We start from the raw sequence: 20,086 nt of genomic DNA, 5'->3' as shown, positions 1-20,086 counted from the left end.
GCAGAAAAAGCAGGGGCCTTTTATCAGGAAGACGCAGGTTACACACTGAATCCCCACAATAACCCCAAAGGGCAGATGAGGAAACCGAGGCAGGCAGCAATGAAGTGACCTGCCCAAAGTCACAGCTACTAAGTGTCTGAGGCCAATTTGAACTCAGGTCTTCCTGATCTCCAGCCCAAACAACGTTCTGTCCACTGACCCTTCTGGCTGCCTCCTGCAGGGGAGGGGGTGGCGTGCATGGCCCCCTGCTGGTCTCCATTTATCCAAATCCTCTGTGCCTGAGAGAGTTAGGAAGAGATGGAGAGAAACAGAGAGGGGAGAGGATAAGAGAAGAGAGAGATGGGGACAGAGAGGAGAGACAGAGAGATGGAGAGGAGTGAAAGGAGAGAGAGAGACAGATGAGAGGAAGGAGAGACAGAGGGAGAGAGGAGAAACTGAGATATGGAGAGGAGAGAAAGGAGAGATGGAGAGAAACAGAGAGGAGAGAGGATAAGAGAGAGACGGGGACAGTGAGGAGAGAGAGAGATAGAGAGGAGTGAAAGGAGAGATAGACGGATGAGAGGGAGGAGAGACAGAGGAAGAGAGGAGAAACTGAGATATGGAGAGGAGAGAAAGGAGAGATGGAGAGAAACAGAGAGGAGAGAGGATAAGAAAGAGATGGGGACAGTGAGGAGAGATAGAGAGGAATGAAAGGAGAGATGGATGGATGAGAGGGAGGAGACAGAGGAAGAGAGGAGAAACTGAGAGATAGAGAGGAGAGATGGAGAGAAACAGAGAGGGGAGAGGATAAGAGAAGAGATGGGGACAGAGAAGAGAGAGAGATGGAAGAGGAGAGAAAGGAGAGATAGAGAGAGAGGGAGAGAGAGACAGAGGGAGAGAGAAGAGAAACTGAGAGGGAAGGAGAGAGGATAGGGAGACGGGCACAGAGAAGAGAGAGAGATGGAAAGGAGAGATGGAGAGAGAGGGAGAGGAGAGACAGAGGGAGAGAGAGGAGAAACTCAGAGATAGAGAGGAGAGAAAGGAGAGATGGAGAGAAACAGAGAGGGGAGAGGATAAGAGAAGAGATGGGGACAGAGAAGAGAGAGAGATGGAGAGGAGAGAAAGGAGAGATAGAGAGGGAGAGGAGAGACAGAGGGAGAGAGAGGAGAAACTGAGAGGGAAGGAGAGAGGATAGGGAGACGGGCACAGAGAAGAGAGAGAGATGGAGAGGAGAGAAAGGAGAGATGGAGAGAGAGGGAGAGGAAAGACAGAGGGAGAGAGAGAGAAAGGAGAGATGGAGAGAGATGAGAGGGAGGAGAGACAGACGACAGAGTGAGCCTGGGCCGCACAGATGGGTCCTGGCTGTGACGTCACAGGGTCCTGGCAAATCCACCAAAGGCCGAGGGTGGGGATGCGTCAGAGAAAGGCTGCTCCTAGTGAGGGGCCCAGACGCCTGAACCCCACCTTACAATGCAGGGCCTCCTCCTCACACGCACTTCCAATAGCCCAGCAAGGCTTGCCTTTCCTGATCCTCCCAGTGTGGGCAGGTGCCGGCTCAGAGGCCGTCTAAATGGGGGGCATGGCCAACCACCGGGGGGGGGGGGAGCGGTAGGCCACCTCTGATGCCCCAGGCTGGGAAGCTGCGACATGCCCCAGTGGAGGGCCTGGGCTCGCCCGGTAGCTGCCTGAACCAATGAAGTCAGAGGCACAGCGGGACACCATAAACGTCCTCCGTGTCTCTTCCAACCCCCAGGCCTGGGACGGGGCACAGGGGGCTCAGAAGCCCCCGGGTCTGAGACCACTGGGCATCGTCAATAGGACTGGGAGAGGGCGAGGATGACCCCGAGACGGGGGTCCAGCGGGCCTGGGGGGGACCCTGCGGTCCTGAAGGGGGGGGTCCTGGGGAGGGAGAGGGGCTCTGCGGTCCTGGGGGGGCATCACCCATCTTTGGGGGCGCCAGGCCTGGAGTCTGAAGACCTGGGTTCAAATGCCTACATAGCAGGCATCAGGGAAGGCACTTGGCCACTGCCTGACTCAGTTTCCTCATCTGCAGAATGGGAGTGCCGGCAGCCCGGGCCCGCAGGGGCGCTCCGGTCACCCTGTGTCCGTCTCTCCCACCTCCGTCACACTCACGCGCACACCCCACCCCCGGGCGCCCCACTGCAACCACCGCTCCGTCTCTACCGAGGCCGCGAGGGGGCGGCAGAGGCGGGAAACCCCGAGTTCGAATCCTTCCCCACGCGCTGCGGAGCCGGCGGAGTGACCCAGGACGAGTGCCCTCCCCGGGGGCTCGGCGCCCCCCGCCCCGCCGCACTCACCCACGCACCGGCTCCCTAGCTCTCCCGCCACCCTACAGGCCGCCAGCAGCACGGCGTCCGGCCCCCGGCCGCGCCTGCGCACACCGGCCCCGCCCCGCCCCGGCCGCGCCTGCGCACGCGGCCCCGCCCGGTCCCTGCCGCAGCCCCTCCCGGCCCGGCCCGGCCCGGCCCGACCCCAGCCCCAGCCGCAGCCTCGCACACGAAGCGCGCCCCTCCCCCAGCCCCACTCCTCCCACTGCCCCGCGCGCGTGCGGGCACGCGCACCCTCCACACATGCGCCCTCGGTCCCTACCGGGCGCGGGCGCTCACCTCAGCCGGAGGCGGCCCTCGGGCCCGGCTTCCTGAACCAGCCTCCCTCGGAACTCGGACCCAGTCCCCGCCGCCGTTGCGGGGACGCCACCAAGAACAAAGGGGCCGACTACCCTCTCCGCACCTACTGCGCCTGCGCGCCCCGACTCGGGAACTACGCTTCCCACAGTGCACCGGGCCCTGCGGCAACGGGGAGAGGGGAGTGCGGAGGATGCACGGCCGAGACGCGATGACGGAACGACGGAGGCCGTGGGGATTCTGGGAAATGAAGTCCGTATGAGTGAATGCGGATTTCTGAGAGCCCAGAGCACCCACGTGTGCTGTGCTGAGCCTCTGAGGGCATCGGGGCTGCCCTCTCCCTCCCCGACCAGGCTGCGGCCGGCGCGGACCGGCCCTTCACCCAGGCTGGGCGAGCCTCATTGTCTTCATTTTCTCCACGGGAGTAATAGTGATACCAGTGGTGCCCCCGGGAGCTGTGGGCCCCGGGGGAGGGGAGCCCTGGAACCTGCGGGTCACCAAAAAGCCCCTCGTGGGTGGTTCTCAGCCCGTGCAGCTGAAGGGCCGCTCCTGCGTCTACACCTGCCCCGCACCGGTGCGTCCCCTGGTCCTCATGTCCACACCTGCCTTGCAGACAGGGGCCCCATTATCTGGCCCTCACTTCTACACCTGCTCTGGCCCGTCCTTTGAGTCCTCACCTCCACAGGTCTGCACCTGCCCTGCAGACAGGGGCCCCCATCATCTAGTCCTCACTTCCACACCTGCTCTGCATAGACGGGTTAGAACAGGGACTGGAGCTCCTCCTTCCTGACTTTCAGGCCAGCTCCCCAAGCTGCCATGTTCATGATGTTGTTTAATTAGAGCGACTAATGAGTATTGGCTAACTGGACAAGACAACAAGCATTTATTGGGCACCTGCTGTGTACCGGTCACTGTGTTAAATTCTGGAGATACAAAGCAAGGTTTAGAGGAGCTCCACAACATGCAATTGGCTACGGACCAAGGAGTACATACAAGATCAATGGAAAATAATCAGTTGAGAGAAAAGATTTTACATGGAAAATGAAAGCAGCCAGATAGCAGAGGCCTCAGTTTTCTCACCTGTAAAATGAAGAAATGGAACTATATGACAATCAGTCAATCAACCAGCGTTTACTAAGCTTATGTCGTTACTATAATAAGATGCAAGTTTGAGCATTACAGTACAGGGATGATGTCCTGCTAAGGGGGAAATGACTGGAGGAAGTAATAAGGCGAAGGTGTGATATGTAAAAGTTTTCTAGCTAAATGGAATAGTACATTTTGAGAAGCGCAACAGGATTAGTCCTTTCTCTAAGAACTATGTACAGATGTATATGATTGGCTTCCAAATGTATCTATCATGGAAATTTAGGCTTTGAGTATGTTTTAGAAATACATTCTCAAAATTGGAGTAAGGATTTTACACATAAGTTATATTGATAAGGGTAAAGAAAGTAAAAGTATTTTCCCATTTTAAAAATATCTGATAATTTTAGAAGTCAGAAGAGTTCATTTTACAGTTGGACCCTCATGAATATTTTTTTAAAAAGATTCTTATATCAGATACAGGTTTTAGGTAAGGATAGAAATAACAAATGGTATAGAAACTTAACATTTTCTGAAGGTTCAAATTTGGAGAACCCAATTTAAGTGACTGTGCTAAATTATATCATCAGAATTATCTAGGAACCTCTAGATTTGGAATCAGAGAAGCAGAACTCCCTTTGGAGATGTCCACAGAATAAAGCCTGTTGTCCAAGAAAAGATATGTAGGGACCAGATGATTACATGAGACATCTGGGACTCAAAATGTGCTGATTAAATAAATATTGAGAATGGGTCACTCAGATACAAGGAGCCTTGATGTGAGTTAGTATTGGTGATAATTGTATCACTTTGCATAGTTTAAGTTTTCTTGGTTACTTTGATGACATGTAAATCTGCCTTCTCAAAGCTAGTCCATTATGAGCCCTCTGAATAGTCTGATCTACAACCTGACATTAATGTAACATGACACTGTAGTTATGACTATGAATTTATGAAAAACCTTATTGCATTGTTTGAACCTAGTCCTGTGTGGCTAGAAAGTTGGACCACCTCTTCTTGCTGCTTAGAGACTCTAACTAAGGATCTAGGTTATGCGGACCAGAAACTCAGTCAGATCCAAAGACTGATGCAATGTACATCTCTAACAACTCATATGTCTTATCTGAAAATTTGCCCCATACCAATCAATCAATCAGTGTTTCTAAGGGCCCCTACTAGGTCCTTTTGTCTACTCCCACAGCTGCCAAACTTGTGGGTGTGGACTCCTGGATCATCTGATGAAAGCCCCCATTCCCAAGTGAATGGCAGAACCCTCTGGAGACCTCAGAGTTTATCTAGTACAGAGTCAGAAGCAGCCGACATCCAGGCAAGCCAGCTAACCCAAGATTCCAGACAAGGACTGAGTAGACTGTGCTAGATTTTTTTTTTTCCTCCTCTACGTTCTCGGCCTGCCTACCTGGGACACACTTCCCCGTGGGTCCCCTCAAATGCCAATCCATCATTGCTAAGGGGAAGGGCTAACAAACTGTTAGTTAGATCTGCCATCTTAACCCCTAAACAGCTCTCATCCTGGCCCAGCTGCCCTCTTGTGGCATCTTGGCTTATGCCTGCCTCTCCCTTATTGGTCAGAATGGGAGGGGTTCTTTCAGACTCCCTCCCTTTGGCCAAAAGGGGCAATGTCAGGATCCCCAGGCCAAGACCATCCCTCTCTTTTCACTATTAGGAGACGCCCTGTTTTCCAGAGCTAAGGCCCAGCAAGCAGACTGTGCCCTGAGTTTGGCAATCCTTTGTGCAAGCCCTCTGGAAGAGCACAGCTACAGCAGAATCCCAGACCCCTGCTAGGCTTCTCGTGGCTATGAGCCTTCATTGTCAGGGCCACAGCTCGCCGTGTAGCCATTGGCAGAAGTACTGAGATTGGGCTCCTGCTAGAGGGGCCCCTGCACGGGGCTCGTTTCCCGCCAACAGAATAAAGAAAGCTTTTGCTCACGACCGCCGTTTTTTCTGGTTTTATTTTGCTGTGATGACCTGTGGGAGCTAACCTTGGTCCCAGAGCTGCTGGTCATTTGTTATCAGGGCTGACCGATGCAACAGTCCATCTGAATTGTCTTTATCTCATCACAGAAGTTATTGCTAAGAGCTCGCTTCGTCTCGATGCCCTGGCTGAGCGTCGGTGACCAGCGCCCTTGCCCTACTTTTAATAAATTCATCTTAATTCTCTTTGTCTTGAGTTGTCTCATTAATCAGGGCAGAAGCCCAGACAGAGGATTGTCCTTTTAACAGCAGCAAACACGGGGGAGGCCTTAGAAGAGTCTAGGCTCTCTTGGAGAAGCAGTGCTGGCGCACCACAGATCTCTGGCAGAGGCCGCACCTGCCAGCTTTCAGTTCCTGGGGATGGAGTCCATTGGGGCCAGGGACTTGAACTCATCCTGGACCACCTGGTGCTCTCTTACTTATCTCAGGCCCCGTTAGCTCCCTATGATCTATTTTTGTTATTTCCTGTCCAAAGGTCATTCTCCTCGGCTCAGAAAACTAGCCAGTCTGCTTTCTCCCTATACAAGTATCCTTGTCCCCTTCTCTGGTCCTCCCCCACTCCCTAATACAGCTTTTTAAGAAAAGCCAGGGGCAGCTAGGTGGTGCAGTGGATAGAGCGCCGGCCCTGGATTCAGGAGAACCTGAGTTCTAATCTGGCCTCAGATACATGACACTTACTAGCTGTGTGACCCTGGGCAAGCCAGCCTTTTTGTTGTGAGGGGCTTTCTTCACCAACCATAATTCCTTTTGACCTATACCACTGCTGCCAGCTCTCATGGCACTGTGGTACACCCTGTAACGTGGGGTGGGATCCAGAGGTACCTGTGTCGCTTGTAGAAACCGCGGGCCGCTGGTGAGTTTCCTGTGATCCACATTGGACTCGTGTAGACCGCCTCCTTTTTCCTCCCTATTGAAACAGTTCATCTCTGGCTGCACAGCTGTGTTCCTGAGGGTTTCCTGTCCCTCCTGGCTGAGTTCTGCAGCATTTTAGTTCGTGCAGGCCTACACATCCTCCCGAACCCTTTCAAAACGGCCTTCCCCGATATCAGACTAGTCTCTGCTTTCTCTTCCTCTCCTAGAACATTTTCAATGAAAAGCTCCCATTATTTTCACTCCAGCCACCAGTTCTTCCCTATTGCTATGACTCAGACCAAGAAAAGAACTTTCCTTTGATGATGCTTCCACCCTTCCGACGCATGGAATTATCATAAAGCCAAATGAAGACATTGTGAGCTGCTATGTTTTGGACAGAGAGCTCCAACGAAACCCAGATAACTGATGCTACTCAGAAACTTACTAGCTGTGACCCTGGACAAGTCATTTAACTTCTGTTGGCCTCAGTTTCCCCAGCTGTTAAATGGGGGTATAATATCACCTACCTCAGAGGGCTGTGGTGAGGATCAAATGAGATATTTGTAAAGAGCTTAGCAGGCACATAGTAGGTGCTGTATGAATGCTAGCTATTGTTACTATTATTATCACTCACCACTATCATATCACGCCTCTGTGTTTCCAGACCACCTTCCCTATCATCCTCTATCAGGGAGGCTGTTCTTTATTCCCATGACAAAATCACTTGTGTTTCTGCTGCCACTGATCTTTACTAAAATGCGCCCCATGATGTTTTCCTTTCCCTGGTGCCTCAGTTTCCCCACATGAAGGTACTTTTGTAACATAATGTGTGGAAGCATATTAAAAACCTCCATTTTACCTTCTCTAGAAATATTTTCCTCTAAAGCCTTTTCCAGCCTCCTAGATACCACTGCCTTTTTAACTAGGGGTGGGATCTTCTATGGGAAATGGACTAACTTGGTGCCCGACCTTTCAACCAGGAGTAACTCCTGTGTGTGGTACGTATCATGGCCGGCCGAGACTGGCCCCAGGACCCACCTTTCTCCCTTGACAAAGGCCTGTGAAATGTATCCAAAGGAGGGTTCTTTCTGTTTAGTCCTGGAGAGAAGAGAACGGTCGGGGAGAGGGATGGACGGTGACTTTGTTTACTCAAATTGCTGGAATGTGAACCCCAAACTGTACTTTTATTTATTGTGATTTTCTTCAAGTGGCACCTAACATTTTCTTGAGGCCAATCATCAAATCCAAGAGCAAACTCTGCCATTTCTGGCTTGATAATAATAATGACAGTGCATCCTATATGCCAGGCACTTTACAATTATTATCTCATTTGACCCTCACAACAATCCTGCAAGATAGGTGCTATTACTATGCACATTTTACAGAGGAGGAAACTGAGGCAGACCCAAGTGGAGTGATTTGCTCAGGGTCACACAACTAGTAAGTATCTGAGGCTGGATTTGAACTCGGGTCTTCCTGACTGCAGGCTTCAGGGCCACCTAGCTTCCCCTGTAGAATAATAATAAATTAAACTGTTTCCAGTAGACTTGTGCCTAAAACAGAGTACAGTATTAATGCATTTTGATTTCATTAAATGTCTCTCCCCTCCTCCACTTATACACAGATCTTTATAATAAGGCAGATCCACTTTCCAACCAGAAGCACACTCCAGACTCGGGTCACATCCCACTAAGTCTTAGTTTTACCTAACGTGTCAAATTTGCTTGTGTTGGGACCTCTAGCTCATCCTTCTGGCGATCTATACTTGAAGCATCTCTGTGTAGATATTTAAGAGCAAACATCGGTTTTCCTATTGGCTCCATGCTTGACAGAGGAAGACAGACAGACAAGACAGACAGATAGGAAAGACAGGGATAGATAGGTAGATGGATAGACAGATGGATGGATAGATGGATGGGTGTGTGGATGAGTAGAAGGGTGAGTGGGTGGATGGGTGGGTGGGTGGATGGATGGGTATATGGATGGATGGGTGGGTGGGTAGGTGGGTGGATGGATGGATGGACAGACAAATAGATTTAGACAGAGCATTAAACCCCTACTAAGAGCTAGTAACTGTGGTAAGGGGTGGAGCGCAATAAAAGTGAAAATACAGTCCCTGCCCTGAAGGAGCTTCACTGTAATGGATGAACACATAAGGAGTTAAGAAAAGGGGGCTGGCCTTCAAGGGAAGGTCCAGTCAGGTCTGGAGAGCCAGAAGCCTGGTGTGGGCAATTCTTCAAACCAAGGTTCAGGAACACAGAAATCCGTTTTCATCTCCCATGGATTTCTGGCCGTCTCAACTTTCTTTCCTCTTCTTTTGCAGAGGCATCTAGCTTGGGGGCACCCAGGCATTCCATGGCCAGAACGCACTCCCTTCTCACTGGACCTCAAAGAATCCCTGGCTTCCCTCAAGATTCCACTGGATCATTGCGTTCTAACAGAAGCCTTCCTTTCCTGATCCTCCCAGCTTCCGCTCTCCCCCTTCCCTAAACCACCTTGCCTTTATGTTGTATCTCTTCTGTATTAATGGGCCATCTCCAGTCACCCTGATCTGTATCTGGCCACTGGGACCCAAATGGCTCCTAAGGAGAAAGTGAGGCTGGTGACTCAGCATTGCCCTGCCTCACTTAAATCCAATTCACTTGCAAGTCATGGCATCACCTCCATGATGTCATGGTCCTCTTCAAGAACGAAGGACAAACCACAATTCTGTATTAAGCAGCTAGGTAGTGCAGTGGATAGAGGGCCAGGCCTGTCAGGAAGACCTGAATTCGTATCCAGCCTCAGACGCTCACTGCTGGTGTGAGTGAGCCTGTCTGCCTGCCTCAGTTTCCTCCTCTGTAAGAGATAATAGCACCTACTTCTCATGGTGGTTGTGAGGGTCAAATATTTGTAAAGCACTTTACGAGCCTTAAATTGCTATGTAATAATAACTATATTTTAATATATTAAATAATATATTAAATATTAACATATTATATTAAATAATATATTTCTATTATAAATATTGAATATATTTAAATGCTATATTAAAAATAACAAATAAATGCTATTATATAAATAAATATAAATAAAAATAACAAATAGAAACACTATTATAAACATACATGAAATCATCATATTGCTATTAGATCACGAATATACTCTTTATATGTATAAGCTATACTATCTAGCTCCTCCCCTGGGACTTGCCTATGCTAATGAGATCTTCAGGTACATATTACCTCCCTCAATACGACCTGAGCTCCGAGAGCAGAGAGTGAGGAATGCTTCATTTTTGTATTCATATCTCTGGCACGTGCTTAATAATTGCTTGACTGACTGGTTAATAAGCATTTATCGATCAGTGCAAAGGTAAGAGCTCAGGGGACAGCGAGATGTTTGCAAATTCCCTTTGGGTTTGTACAAAGCCCAAACCACGTGCAAGTTTGCTCTGTAGAGGACTTAGGACACTAGCTTCTGACTCCTGGCCTTTTCTCTGGCTGTCCCCCACACCTGGAACACTCCCCCTCCTTGTCTGCACCTACAGACTTCCCTGGCTTCCTTCAAGTCCCAACTAAACTCCCATGTTTTATAGGCAGCTTTTCCCCACCCTGGGGAGTGGTAAGGAGTCACCGGAGTTGAAGGTGTGGTGACATGGTTGGACCTGGGCTTTAGAAAATAACATTAGTAGCTGAATGGGGGATGGACTGGAGGGGGAAAGACCTGATGACAGGCAGACTCCCCCTACAGGCTGGTGCAATAGGCCAGGCGTGAGGTGTCTGCAGCAGGCTAGGGCAGCATCAGAGGCGTACTGGAGACACGTAGCAGAGGGGAACTCTACAGGTCCTGGCAATGGCTCCGACATGGGGAATAAGAGATGGCGAAGATCCAGGGTGACTCCAAGGGTGTGAGCCTGGGGACTGTGAGGATGGGGTGCCCTCCACAATAGGAAGCAAACCCCCAACGTGCTCTGAACACTTCACCTTTGATGGATGGGATAATAATGCCTGCGCCTGTCTGTGAGGTTCATGGGCACCACTCACTCCCCTGGTCTATGAGCCTGTCACGAGCCCGGGGGGCAGGTCTCTGAGCTCTGCTGGCTAGGCAGCCCTCCCTGCCTCCTGGGCTAGGAATCCTGGGATCAGGGAGCTCGGTGGGCTGATGTTGCTGCCTTCCACCCTTCTGCCATGCTTCAGGACAGCCAGGCCATCCTGCAGGAAGCGCTCTGGTGCCCTCCTTCACACGTAGCCCGGAACCCGGCTTCCTCCTCTGAGGTTTACCAAAGGGGCCCCCTCCGATGCAGGTCCTTCTGATCCTGCCCACTGGTAACATTCGTCCCTCATCAAATTAGCATGAACTGACTTGTCTCAATGGGTTTTACCTCCCCGGTAGAATGTAAACTCCTTTAGAAGAAAAATGGTTTTGTGTGTGCCCTTTTCCTCTGCAGTGTTCTGCACATGGTAGGTGCTTAGTAAATGTTTAGGGACTGGACCTAGCAGTGGGCAGAAGTTCTCAAAGTGTGGTCAGTGAACCTCTGGGTCCCCCGAATCCTTCCAATTCACTTGCATATCATGGCACCAACTCCCTGGTGTCATGGGCCTCATCGAGATCGAAGGGCAAACAACAATAACATCTGTAAGGACAAGACTATTTTCATAATAATAGTAAGAGGTTATCTGCCTATTGAGATACTCCTTCCTTTCCAACTACAAATCTCGTGAAGTCAGACTCTCTTCCTACGCTCCATGCAAAACAGCACATCATAAGAGTGAACGCAGAAGCAATATGAGAATCCAGCTAAATCTTCTACAAATCAGACACTGAAGAAACCTGAAAAAATACATAAGACAATACCATCCTCACTAATTGTGGTGGAAAAGTTATTTTTCATTAAAAACATGTTATATGTGATGGCACACGTATATAACCTGTATCAGATTGCGTGCCGTCTTGGGGAGGGAGAAAAGTTAGAAACTCAAAGTCTTATAAGAAAAATGAACGTTGAAAACTATCTTTACGTGTACTTGGAAAAAAAAACCTGTTTATTTAAAAAAAACCATGTTATATGTAATGGGCTTATAATTGCTTTTTAAAAATGAATATTTTCAAATTTCATCAGTTTTAATTTCTAATATGATACTGATAAGTAGTGCCAGTGATGTGCTGGTAAATGTTTAACCACCAGCTCTCTGTGGAAGGGGAGGGGGAAGTATGCATACATACATATCACCAAACATGGAACTGGGAAGAGATGCATCCTAAGTAGCACACATTATGTGCTATCTTCACCATGCAAATAAATGAAAATAACCTCAAATGCATAAGCAATAGTAATTAGCAAATAATTAGGAAGTGATGAGTTTTGATTATTTGTTACCTTTATTTTAATATATGCATGTTTATATAATTTAATTTTTAGTAATGGCAGTTTAACAACCAGCTCATGAGACTTCCTGAAAATTTAACAATCGGCTCCAGCGAGCCAGTAGAAGCTGACTCAAGCCTGTTGGTAGACATAACCCACAGAAACAAAAGCTCTTTGTGAGTTCACAATACAAAGGCGTCTTGAGTCCAAAACAATCTGAGAGAAGTTGGGATAGCAAGGAAACTCCCTCTAGGAAGGCCTGCTTTGCAGAGATGTGCTGAGGGCACGGACAGGCTCTGGGACTTGCCTACACATAGGAAGGATGTGTGAGAGGTGGGCCTGGAAGCTGGGTCTTCCTGTCTCAGGGGCCGATGCTCCATCTGCTCCCACCCTACCGCCCTTCAGATGGGAATGGGAAGTAACGGGCATTTCTATGGCCCCTACTGTGTGCCAGGGCTGTTCCAAATACTGTCTCATTTCATCCTCACAATCACCCTACGAGGTGGGTGCTGTGATCATCCCATTTTACAGCTGAGGAAACTGAGGCAGGCACGGGTTCAATGACTGGCCCAGAGTCACACAGCTCCTTAACTGTCTAATCAGGGCTTCCTGACTAGCACTTCATCCCCCATACCACCCGCTACCTCTATTCATCTGAATTAAACTGAATATTAAATCGCCACAACAGAGTCACAGACACAAAGAGTACAGAGAAATGTGGGCAGACGTGTAAACCGACGCAGACTAAGGAAAGCAGTTGGAATGATAACATACGTTCAAAGACCACACCCAAGTACATGGCGGCAACACTCAGAAGGCTACACCGGAGAGCCAGGGCCCACAGAGGGCCAGAGAAACAGACAGAACCCTTTGGTCGCCATCTTGCGGATGTGGGAGAGTGGCCAGCTTGGTTTACTGAACAAACAGTCGATGAGGTAATATACATTTAATGTACAATGATCCTCTCTGCGTGTTTATTTTGAATTTTTTTTTGGTTGTGGATGGCTAATAACTTTAGCATAAAAAGGAAAACTGAAGGCAAATCCTGTACAAATAACTAAATAAATAACATTTTGGTGGTCTTGACTGAAAATAGATCTATTTCTGTAATGTTACAGTCCAGGTGCTATTTCAGACCGAGCCCACTGGCTGCCCTGATGGAGGCCACCTGAGGGCAGCAAACACATTCTGGACTGAAGAGGGACAGGACAGAGGCTGGAGGCATTGCTGCCTCTCAAAGCACCAAACTGGGACAGAGCCAATGCCCAAACGCAGCCTCGACTCTTGAGTATTTAACAAGTAGCTAAGTCGTTATGAAATTTCCCCATAAAAGCGGCGCGACTTCTAGCGTCAGATATGGCACAAAGGGAAGACCTTGAATCTGGGATCAGAGAGCATGGGTTCAGGCCACAGCATCCGAGGCTGAGAATGGGAAGGCAGCCCAGGGGCCAGAAAGGCCAATGGCTCTGTTTTACAGAAGAGGAAATAGAGGTCCTGGGCCTCATCCAGAGGCACAGAGGGAGACAAAGCAGGGGTGCGATGGGAGCCCGGTCCTTTGGGTTTAGAGCACCAGTCCTCGTGCACTTTCCACTACCCATTTACCTCTGTCACCTTGCTCCCCAATTCTGAAAATGAGGCTGTCAGATCAGATGACCCCTAAGGTCCCTTTCAGCTTCACAGCAGGTGGGGGCTAAGTTCCTGACATCTTGTGAGATGAACAAGGTCCCCCCACTTTTCCCATGGCTATTCCATTCTTATGTTTTTCTTCAGTTCTCTGATGCTTCCTAAGGGTCCTGAAGCCTTTCCCACATTAATACACGATGAAGATTCTCACCACAAATAAATTCTTTGATGTCCATGATGTTTTTCTGGCTAGTGACTCTCCCACACTCATCATATTGCAAGGGCTACTTTCGAGTATGGATTTTCACATGTTCAGTAAGATGTCTCTTCCGTCTGAAGGCTCTCCCACACTCATTACACTCAAAGGGTTTCTCTCCAGTGTGAATTATCTTATGTTCTGTAAGGTGCCCTCTCCGGCTGAAGGCTCTCCCACATTCACTGCAGATAAAGGGCTTCTCTCCAGTGTGGATTCTCTTGTGTTCATTAAGGTTTCCCTTCTGGTTGAAGGCTTTCCCACATTCTTCACACACAAAAGGTTTCTCTCCAGTGTGAATTCTCTGATGTAGAATGAGGTTTGAGTTCTGGCTAAAGGCTTTCCCACATTCATTACACACGAAGGGTTTCTTTACAGGGATCCTCTTTTGCTCAGCAAGGCTTCCCCACTGACTGAAGGGTCTTCCAAATTCATCAAAACTGTGGGCTTTTGCCCTCGCATGAACTCTCTGATGTTTAATGAGCTGTCCCCTCTGGCCAAAAGCTTTCAAACACTCAGTACATTTGTGAGGCCTCTCTCCCGTATGAATTCTGCGATGGGCACTAAGGCTTCCCCTGTGCCTGAATGCTTTGCCACATTCATTACATTTATGGGGTCGCTCTCCCGTATGAAATCTCTGATGTAGATTAAGGCGCGTGTTGTTAATGAAGCCTTTCCCACATTCACTGCATATAAAGGGTTTCTCTCCAGTATGAATTCTCTGATGTTCAATAAAATTTCCTTTCTTGCTGAAAGCTCTCCCACATTCATTACATTCAAAGGGCTTTTCACCAGTATGAATTCTCTTATGATAAATAAAAGATGCTCTGTGTCTGAAGTCTTTTCCACATTCATTACATTTATAGGGTTTTTCTCCAGTATGAATTCTCTGATGTAGATTAAGGCATGAATTATTGCTGAAGGCTTTCCCACACTCTTTGCATTCAAAGTGTTTCTCTCCAGTGTGAATTCTTTTATGAACGTTAAGCGTTCCTCTTTGGCAAAAGGCTTTTCCACATTCATTACATATATAGGGCTTCTCTCCAGTATGAATTCTCTGATGTGCAGTTAGAGTTCCCCACTGACTGAAGGCTTTGCCACATTCATTACACTGATAGGGTTTCTTTCCTGTATGAATTCTCTTATGATGAGTCAGATTTTCCCTATGACTAAAGGCTTTCCCGCATACATTACATTTATGGGGTTTTTCCCCAGTATGAATTCTCTGATGTTGAGTAAGGTACGCTTTTTTCCCAAAGGTTTTCCCACATTCATTACATTCATATATCTTTTCCCCATTATATATTCTATGAAACTGAATAAGGTCTGAGTGGTAACTAAAAGGATTCCTAGATTTATTATACTTACAAAGCTTCTTTCCCAAGGAAAGTCTATTACAATCAATTAAGTCAGAAAACTGCTTGAAGCTCTTAACAAGAGTGTCATATTTATGAAGACTTTTCTCCGTAGAGATTCTCTGTTGCGGAGCATAGATGGACTCCAGGCTAAAACTCCTGTCAGCTGGACTGCGTTCAGAGATGCTCACTTTATTCACAGGTTTTCCAGAGGAGACTGTTAGAGGTCTGGACTGCGTCTCCCGGCCGCCTCTCTGCCCCTCTCCTGGGACATCGAGGTCCCAAGCATCTGCCATCTTGGAATGCCAGGGCCCGTTCCTGGTTGCTGGTCTTTCCTCGAATGACGCTCCCGTAAAAAGGCCGGGCTTTGGAATCCAGTCGCTGATCTCATACTTGGTCCCTGAATTGAGAGACTCTGAAAAAAAACGAGAAGAGTCAAAATCTATGGTTCTCTGTGTCAGGGAGAAGGAAGCTGAGACAAGGTAGCGCACGTTTATTAAGCACCTACTCTAGGTCGGGCAATGCTCAGTGGTGGGGATATGAAGAAAGGCAAAAGACAGTCCACGCCCTTGAGGAGCTCACAATCTAATGGGAGAGATAAGATGCCAACAACTATGTACAAACACAATATACATGGGATAAACGGGAGATCATCCACAGAGGAAAGGCTAACATGAAGGGCCATTGAGAAAGGCTTCTTAGAGAACATGGTATTTTAGCAGGGATTGAAAGCAGCCAGGGAGGGCACGAGGCAGAGATGAGGAGGGAGAGTGCTCCAGATGTAGAGGACAGCCAGAGAAAATGCCTGCAGCCGAGGGATGAAGCCTCTTGGTCATGGAGTAGTCAGGAGGCCGGGTCACTATGTCCAAGAGTACGTGGTTCAACAGCATATGACTAGGAGTGAAGGCAGTGGATGGTGGGGGTCAGCCAAGGTCGAGGCTTGTCAGGCCAAGAGATGTAGTAAGGGGGCATGGGGGCTTGAGAGAAAAAGACATAGAGTGAGCTGGCTCACTGAGGAGTCAAGATGGGGATGGCAGGAGGGTGTAGCCTGTGACCTGGGAAGAACAGAGGGGCTGAAGTCATGGTGAGGAAGATGCAAGGCCGAGGGGGCGATGGAATGACCAAAGGTGATGACCAGATAAGGAGTCTTGGAGCTCATGACCATGAAAGTGGTGGTGTGCTTGTGGGTAAGGGCAAGACCAGGGCGTGGCCAACCTTGGGTGGGGCTGGGGAGTATCTGACACTTCTGTGGTGAGCTCTGGGGTTAATTTCTTCTATAATCAGAGAGAAAGGTGCTCACTATAGAAAAGGTGGGACAAAGAGTTGTTAAGTGGAAATGAATACCCAAGGAGGAGGTAGTAAGGAGGAAGAGACAGTAAGAATTCACCTAACTGTGTGTGCAGCAACAGCAAACACTTACAAATGTCATCAAAGAATCGCTCCTGGGAAAATGCCTCGATTTTCAGATGAGAAAAAACAGATGGACTTTTGGAAAGTAGAGACTTAGATAAAACCAGAAGCTGGCTTTTTGAAAAACAAAACAAAACAAAAAACCTAAAAGCTAATCTTGAACAAAAATAGGAAGAAGAAATCAAAATATGTCTATCAAAAAGGAAATGGATGATTATTTACAAAAATAATAGATACTCCCATTAACAAAAGAAGAAACAGATTCTTTAAATAACCCAACATAAAAAAAAAAATTGAACAAACTATAAATGAATTCCCAATGTAAAAACCTCTAGGACTGGATGAATTTATAAGTAAACTATCAAATATTCTAAGAATAATTAATTCCAACATAATATAAACTTTGCAAAAATAGATAGGAAAAGTGCCCTTTTTAATCAGAGACTGTGATACAAATACAATCTTGGGACCTAAAACAGGGAGAGACGAGGCAAAGAAAGACAACTATAGACAACTCTCCTTAATGAGCACTGATGCAAAAATTTTAAACAGGCCTCAACCACATACTAAAGTGATACACTGTAACCACACTGGATTTATACTAGAAATGCAGAGCTGCTTTAACATAAGGAATATTATAAGCATAATGAGCCATGTTAATAACAGTCATATATAATGAAAATGACACGACCCTATCCATGGAGGCTGAAAAGGCTTCTGATAAAATCTAACACCTATTCCTATTTTAAAATCTCTTAGGAATAGATATGGTAATATAGTCCATAATAACTATTTAAAACCAGGAGCAAACATGATATACAATGGAGAAAAGTTGGAGGCCTTTCCAATAAGATCCAGGAGTAGAGCAAAGCTGCCCATTATCACTATCATTTAACATGGCCCCAGAGATGCTAGCTATAGCAGTAAGAGAGTGTGAATAAGCACAGGCAAAGAGAAAACAAAACTGTTGCCTTTTCAGATGACCCAACTGGAAAAACCTCATCAACTAAAAATTAATTAAGACCGTAAACTAAGCAAAGTGGCTAAACAGAAAATAAACACACACCAACATTCATGCATGTTATCAACCCAGAAGGAAGGGCTAGAAAGAGAAATCACATGAAGAAATGATACCGACCGTACAAAATCTCTAGGAACCCAGCTCCCCAGAGATACCCTAGGAACTAGATGAATCCAGCTACAAAGGAGTCTTTTAAAGAAGTCAAATCAGACCTACATAATTGAAGAAACAGTAATGACTTGTGTATGGATCGAGTTGATACAATAAAAATGACAATGCTACCTAAATTAACCCGCTTACATAGTGCTACACTAATTAAACTACCAAAGGGTTATTTTATAGAACTCTTGTTATTGTTTTTCAGTCATTTCATGTGTGCCTGAGTCTCTGTTGACTCCATTTGGGGCTTTCTTGGAAAAGATACTGGAGTTGTTTATCATTTCCTTCTGTAGCTCACTTTGCAGATGAGGAACTGAGGCAAATAGGATTAAGTGACTTGCCCAGGGTCACACAGCCAGTAAGTGTCTGAGGCTGGATTTGAACTCAAAAAGATGAGTCTCTGCCCACTCTATCCACTGCACCATTTTATAGAACTGGGGGGGGAGGGATGAATTTAATTTTTTCCCTAGTTGTTTTTTTTTTTAATAGAACTAGGGGGAAAAAATGAAATAATGAAAAAAAGCAGAAAGAGAGGGGACTGAGCAGTACCAGATCTCAAACTATACAACAAAGCTATAATGATTGAAATGATTGGTATAGAGTAAGAAACAGAAAAGTTGATTAGTAGAAAGACGAGGTGCACAATATACAGGATCAGGCAATCACAATAGCCTAGGGTTTACTAAAACCAAAGACCCCCAGTCACTGGGGCAAGGACTCACTCTTTGACTAAAAGTGCCGGAAAAACTGGAAAGCTGCCTGGCAGAATTAGGTATCGACTCTAAATGGATGCTTAGACATAAAAGGTGACATCCTAAGCAGTTAAAGGAGAAACAAAGAAATGACCTTCCAATCTCTGAAGATGGAAAGAAAAGGGAGCATCACAAGACAAAATGGATGATTTTGATTACAAAATAAAAGCTTTTGCACAAGCAAAATTAATGTAATTAAAATTAGAGGGGCAGCTAGGTGGTGCAGTGGATAGAGCACCGGCACTGAATTCAGGAGGACCTGAGTTCAAATCCAGCCTCAGACACATAACACTTATTAGCTGTATGACCCTGGGCAAGTCACTTAACCCCACTGCCTACACCCCCCCCAAATTAGAAGGGACAATTGGGGAAAAAATTCTTTGTAGTAAGGTTCTCTGATAAAGGTCTCGTATCTAAGACACATAAGGAATTGGTTCAAATTCATAAGACTAAAAAGCCATTCCCCAGCAGATAAATGGTCAAAGGACACGAACAGTTTTAAAGGAAATCGAAGCTATCAACAGCCTTTTGAAAAAATGCTCCAAATCACTACTACTTAGAGAAACGCACAGTAAAGCAGCTGGCAGATTTCACCTCCTGTCCACCACGCTGGCAAAGTGGACGAAAAAGGACAAGGACGAGTTGGGGGCTGTGGGAAAACAGGCCCCTCGGGGCGAGGTGGTGGAGCCATTCTGCAAGGAAGCTTGGAGCTGCTTCCCTAAAGGCACTAAAGTGTTTGCATGCTTTTCCACTACTAATTATACCACCAGCTACACCACTTTTAGGCCCCAAAGAGATCAAAGGAGGAAAGACAGGACCCATACATACAAAAATATTTATAGAAGCTCTTTTCACAGTAACCAAAAATCGGAGGCGGTGCCATAGTGCACAGAGCACTGGGCCTAGAGCAAGGAAGACTCATCTTCCTGAGTCCAAATGTGGCCTCAGACACTTACTAGCTGGGTGACCCTGGGCAAGTCACTTCACCCTGTTTGCCTCAGTTTCCTCATCTGAGCTGGAGAAGGAAATGGCAAACTGCTCCGGAATCTCTGCCAAGAAAACCCCAGATGAGGTCACCAGGAGTCCTGGACACCACTGAAAGCAGCTAAACAACAACAAAGTGATTTCATCACACAGGAAACTCTGGGATAAGGAAATGGAGTAAACCCAAACTTACTGTGTTAGAGGGTTGCCTGGATCGTTCAGAGCTTAAGTGACCTGCCCAGAGTTCCTGTGTGGGACTTGAACTCAGACCTCTTGGGCTCTGAGGCTGGCCCTCTAACCACTATGCTGCCTCTCAAAGAAAACAAAATAATAAATCAAAAAGAGACAACAAACAAGAAATCAGTGTGTCCAATACAGAAAAGCGTGGAAGATCGCGGTAAACTCACCCCAAGTGCAGGCAGCAGAGCCGAGGAAATAATACACATAATGAGCACAACCATGAAAACAGAAAGCACACGAAGCACGTTTTTATCTGATGGTAAAAAAGAGACTAGCTGACCCTGGGCCAGTCACTTCCCCCTGTGTGCTTCCCTCTCCTCGGCCACTGACCTCAAGGTTCTGTCCAGCTCTACAGGTGAAAGACCTTGACCTCTCTGGTCTCATTTCC

At 47.3% G+C, this 20,086-nt stretch overlaps 1 protein-coding gene across 1 annotated transcript in view; it reads right to left on the bottom strand.

Moving 5' to 3' along the window:
* Positions 1 to 20,086, bottom strand: part of LOC110197901 (uncharacterized) — a 57,640-nt gene that overhangs the window by 17,684 nt on the left and 19,870 nt on the right. Inside the window, 7 exon segments of the mRNA XM_020971949.2 lie at positions 1,568 to 1,734; positions 2,113 to 2,406; positions 2,607 to 2,864; positions 3,007 to 3,226; positions 6,525 to 6,609; positions 12,676 to 12,719; positions 13,810 to 15,547. Of these exon segments, the coding sequence (XP_020827608.2) occupies positions 1,568 to 1,734; positions 2,113 to 2,406; positions 2,607 to 2,864; positions 3,007 to 3,226; positions 6,525 to 6,609; positions 12,676 to 12,719; positions 13,810 to 15,547 (2,806 nt within the window).

This window comes from Phascolarctos cinereus, unplaced genomic scaffold, assembly GCF_003287225.1.
Source record: "Phascolarctos cinereus isolate Bilbo 61053 unplaced genomic scaffold, phaCin_HiC Scaffold_726;HRSCAF=1367, whole genome shotgun sequence".
NCBI lineage: Eukaryota > Metazoa > Chordata > Mammalia > Diprotodontia > Phascolarctidae > Phascolarctos > Phascolarctos cinereus.
The sequence above is the reverse complement of the archived record's forward strand: the minus strand, read 5'-3'. Positions and strand labels throughout refer to the sequence as shown.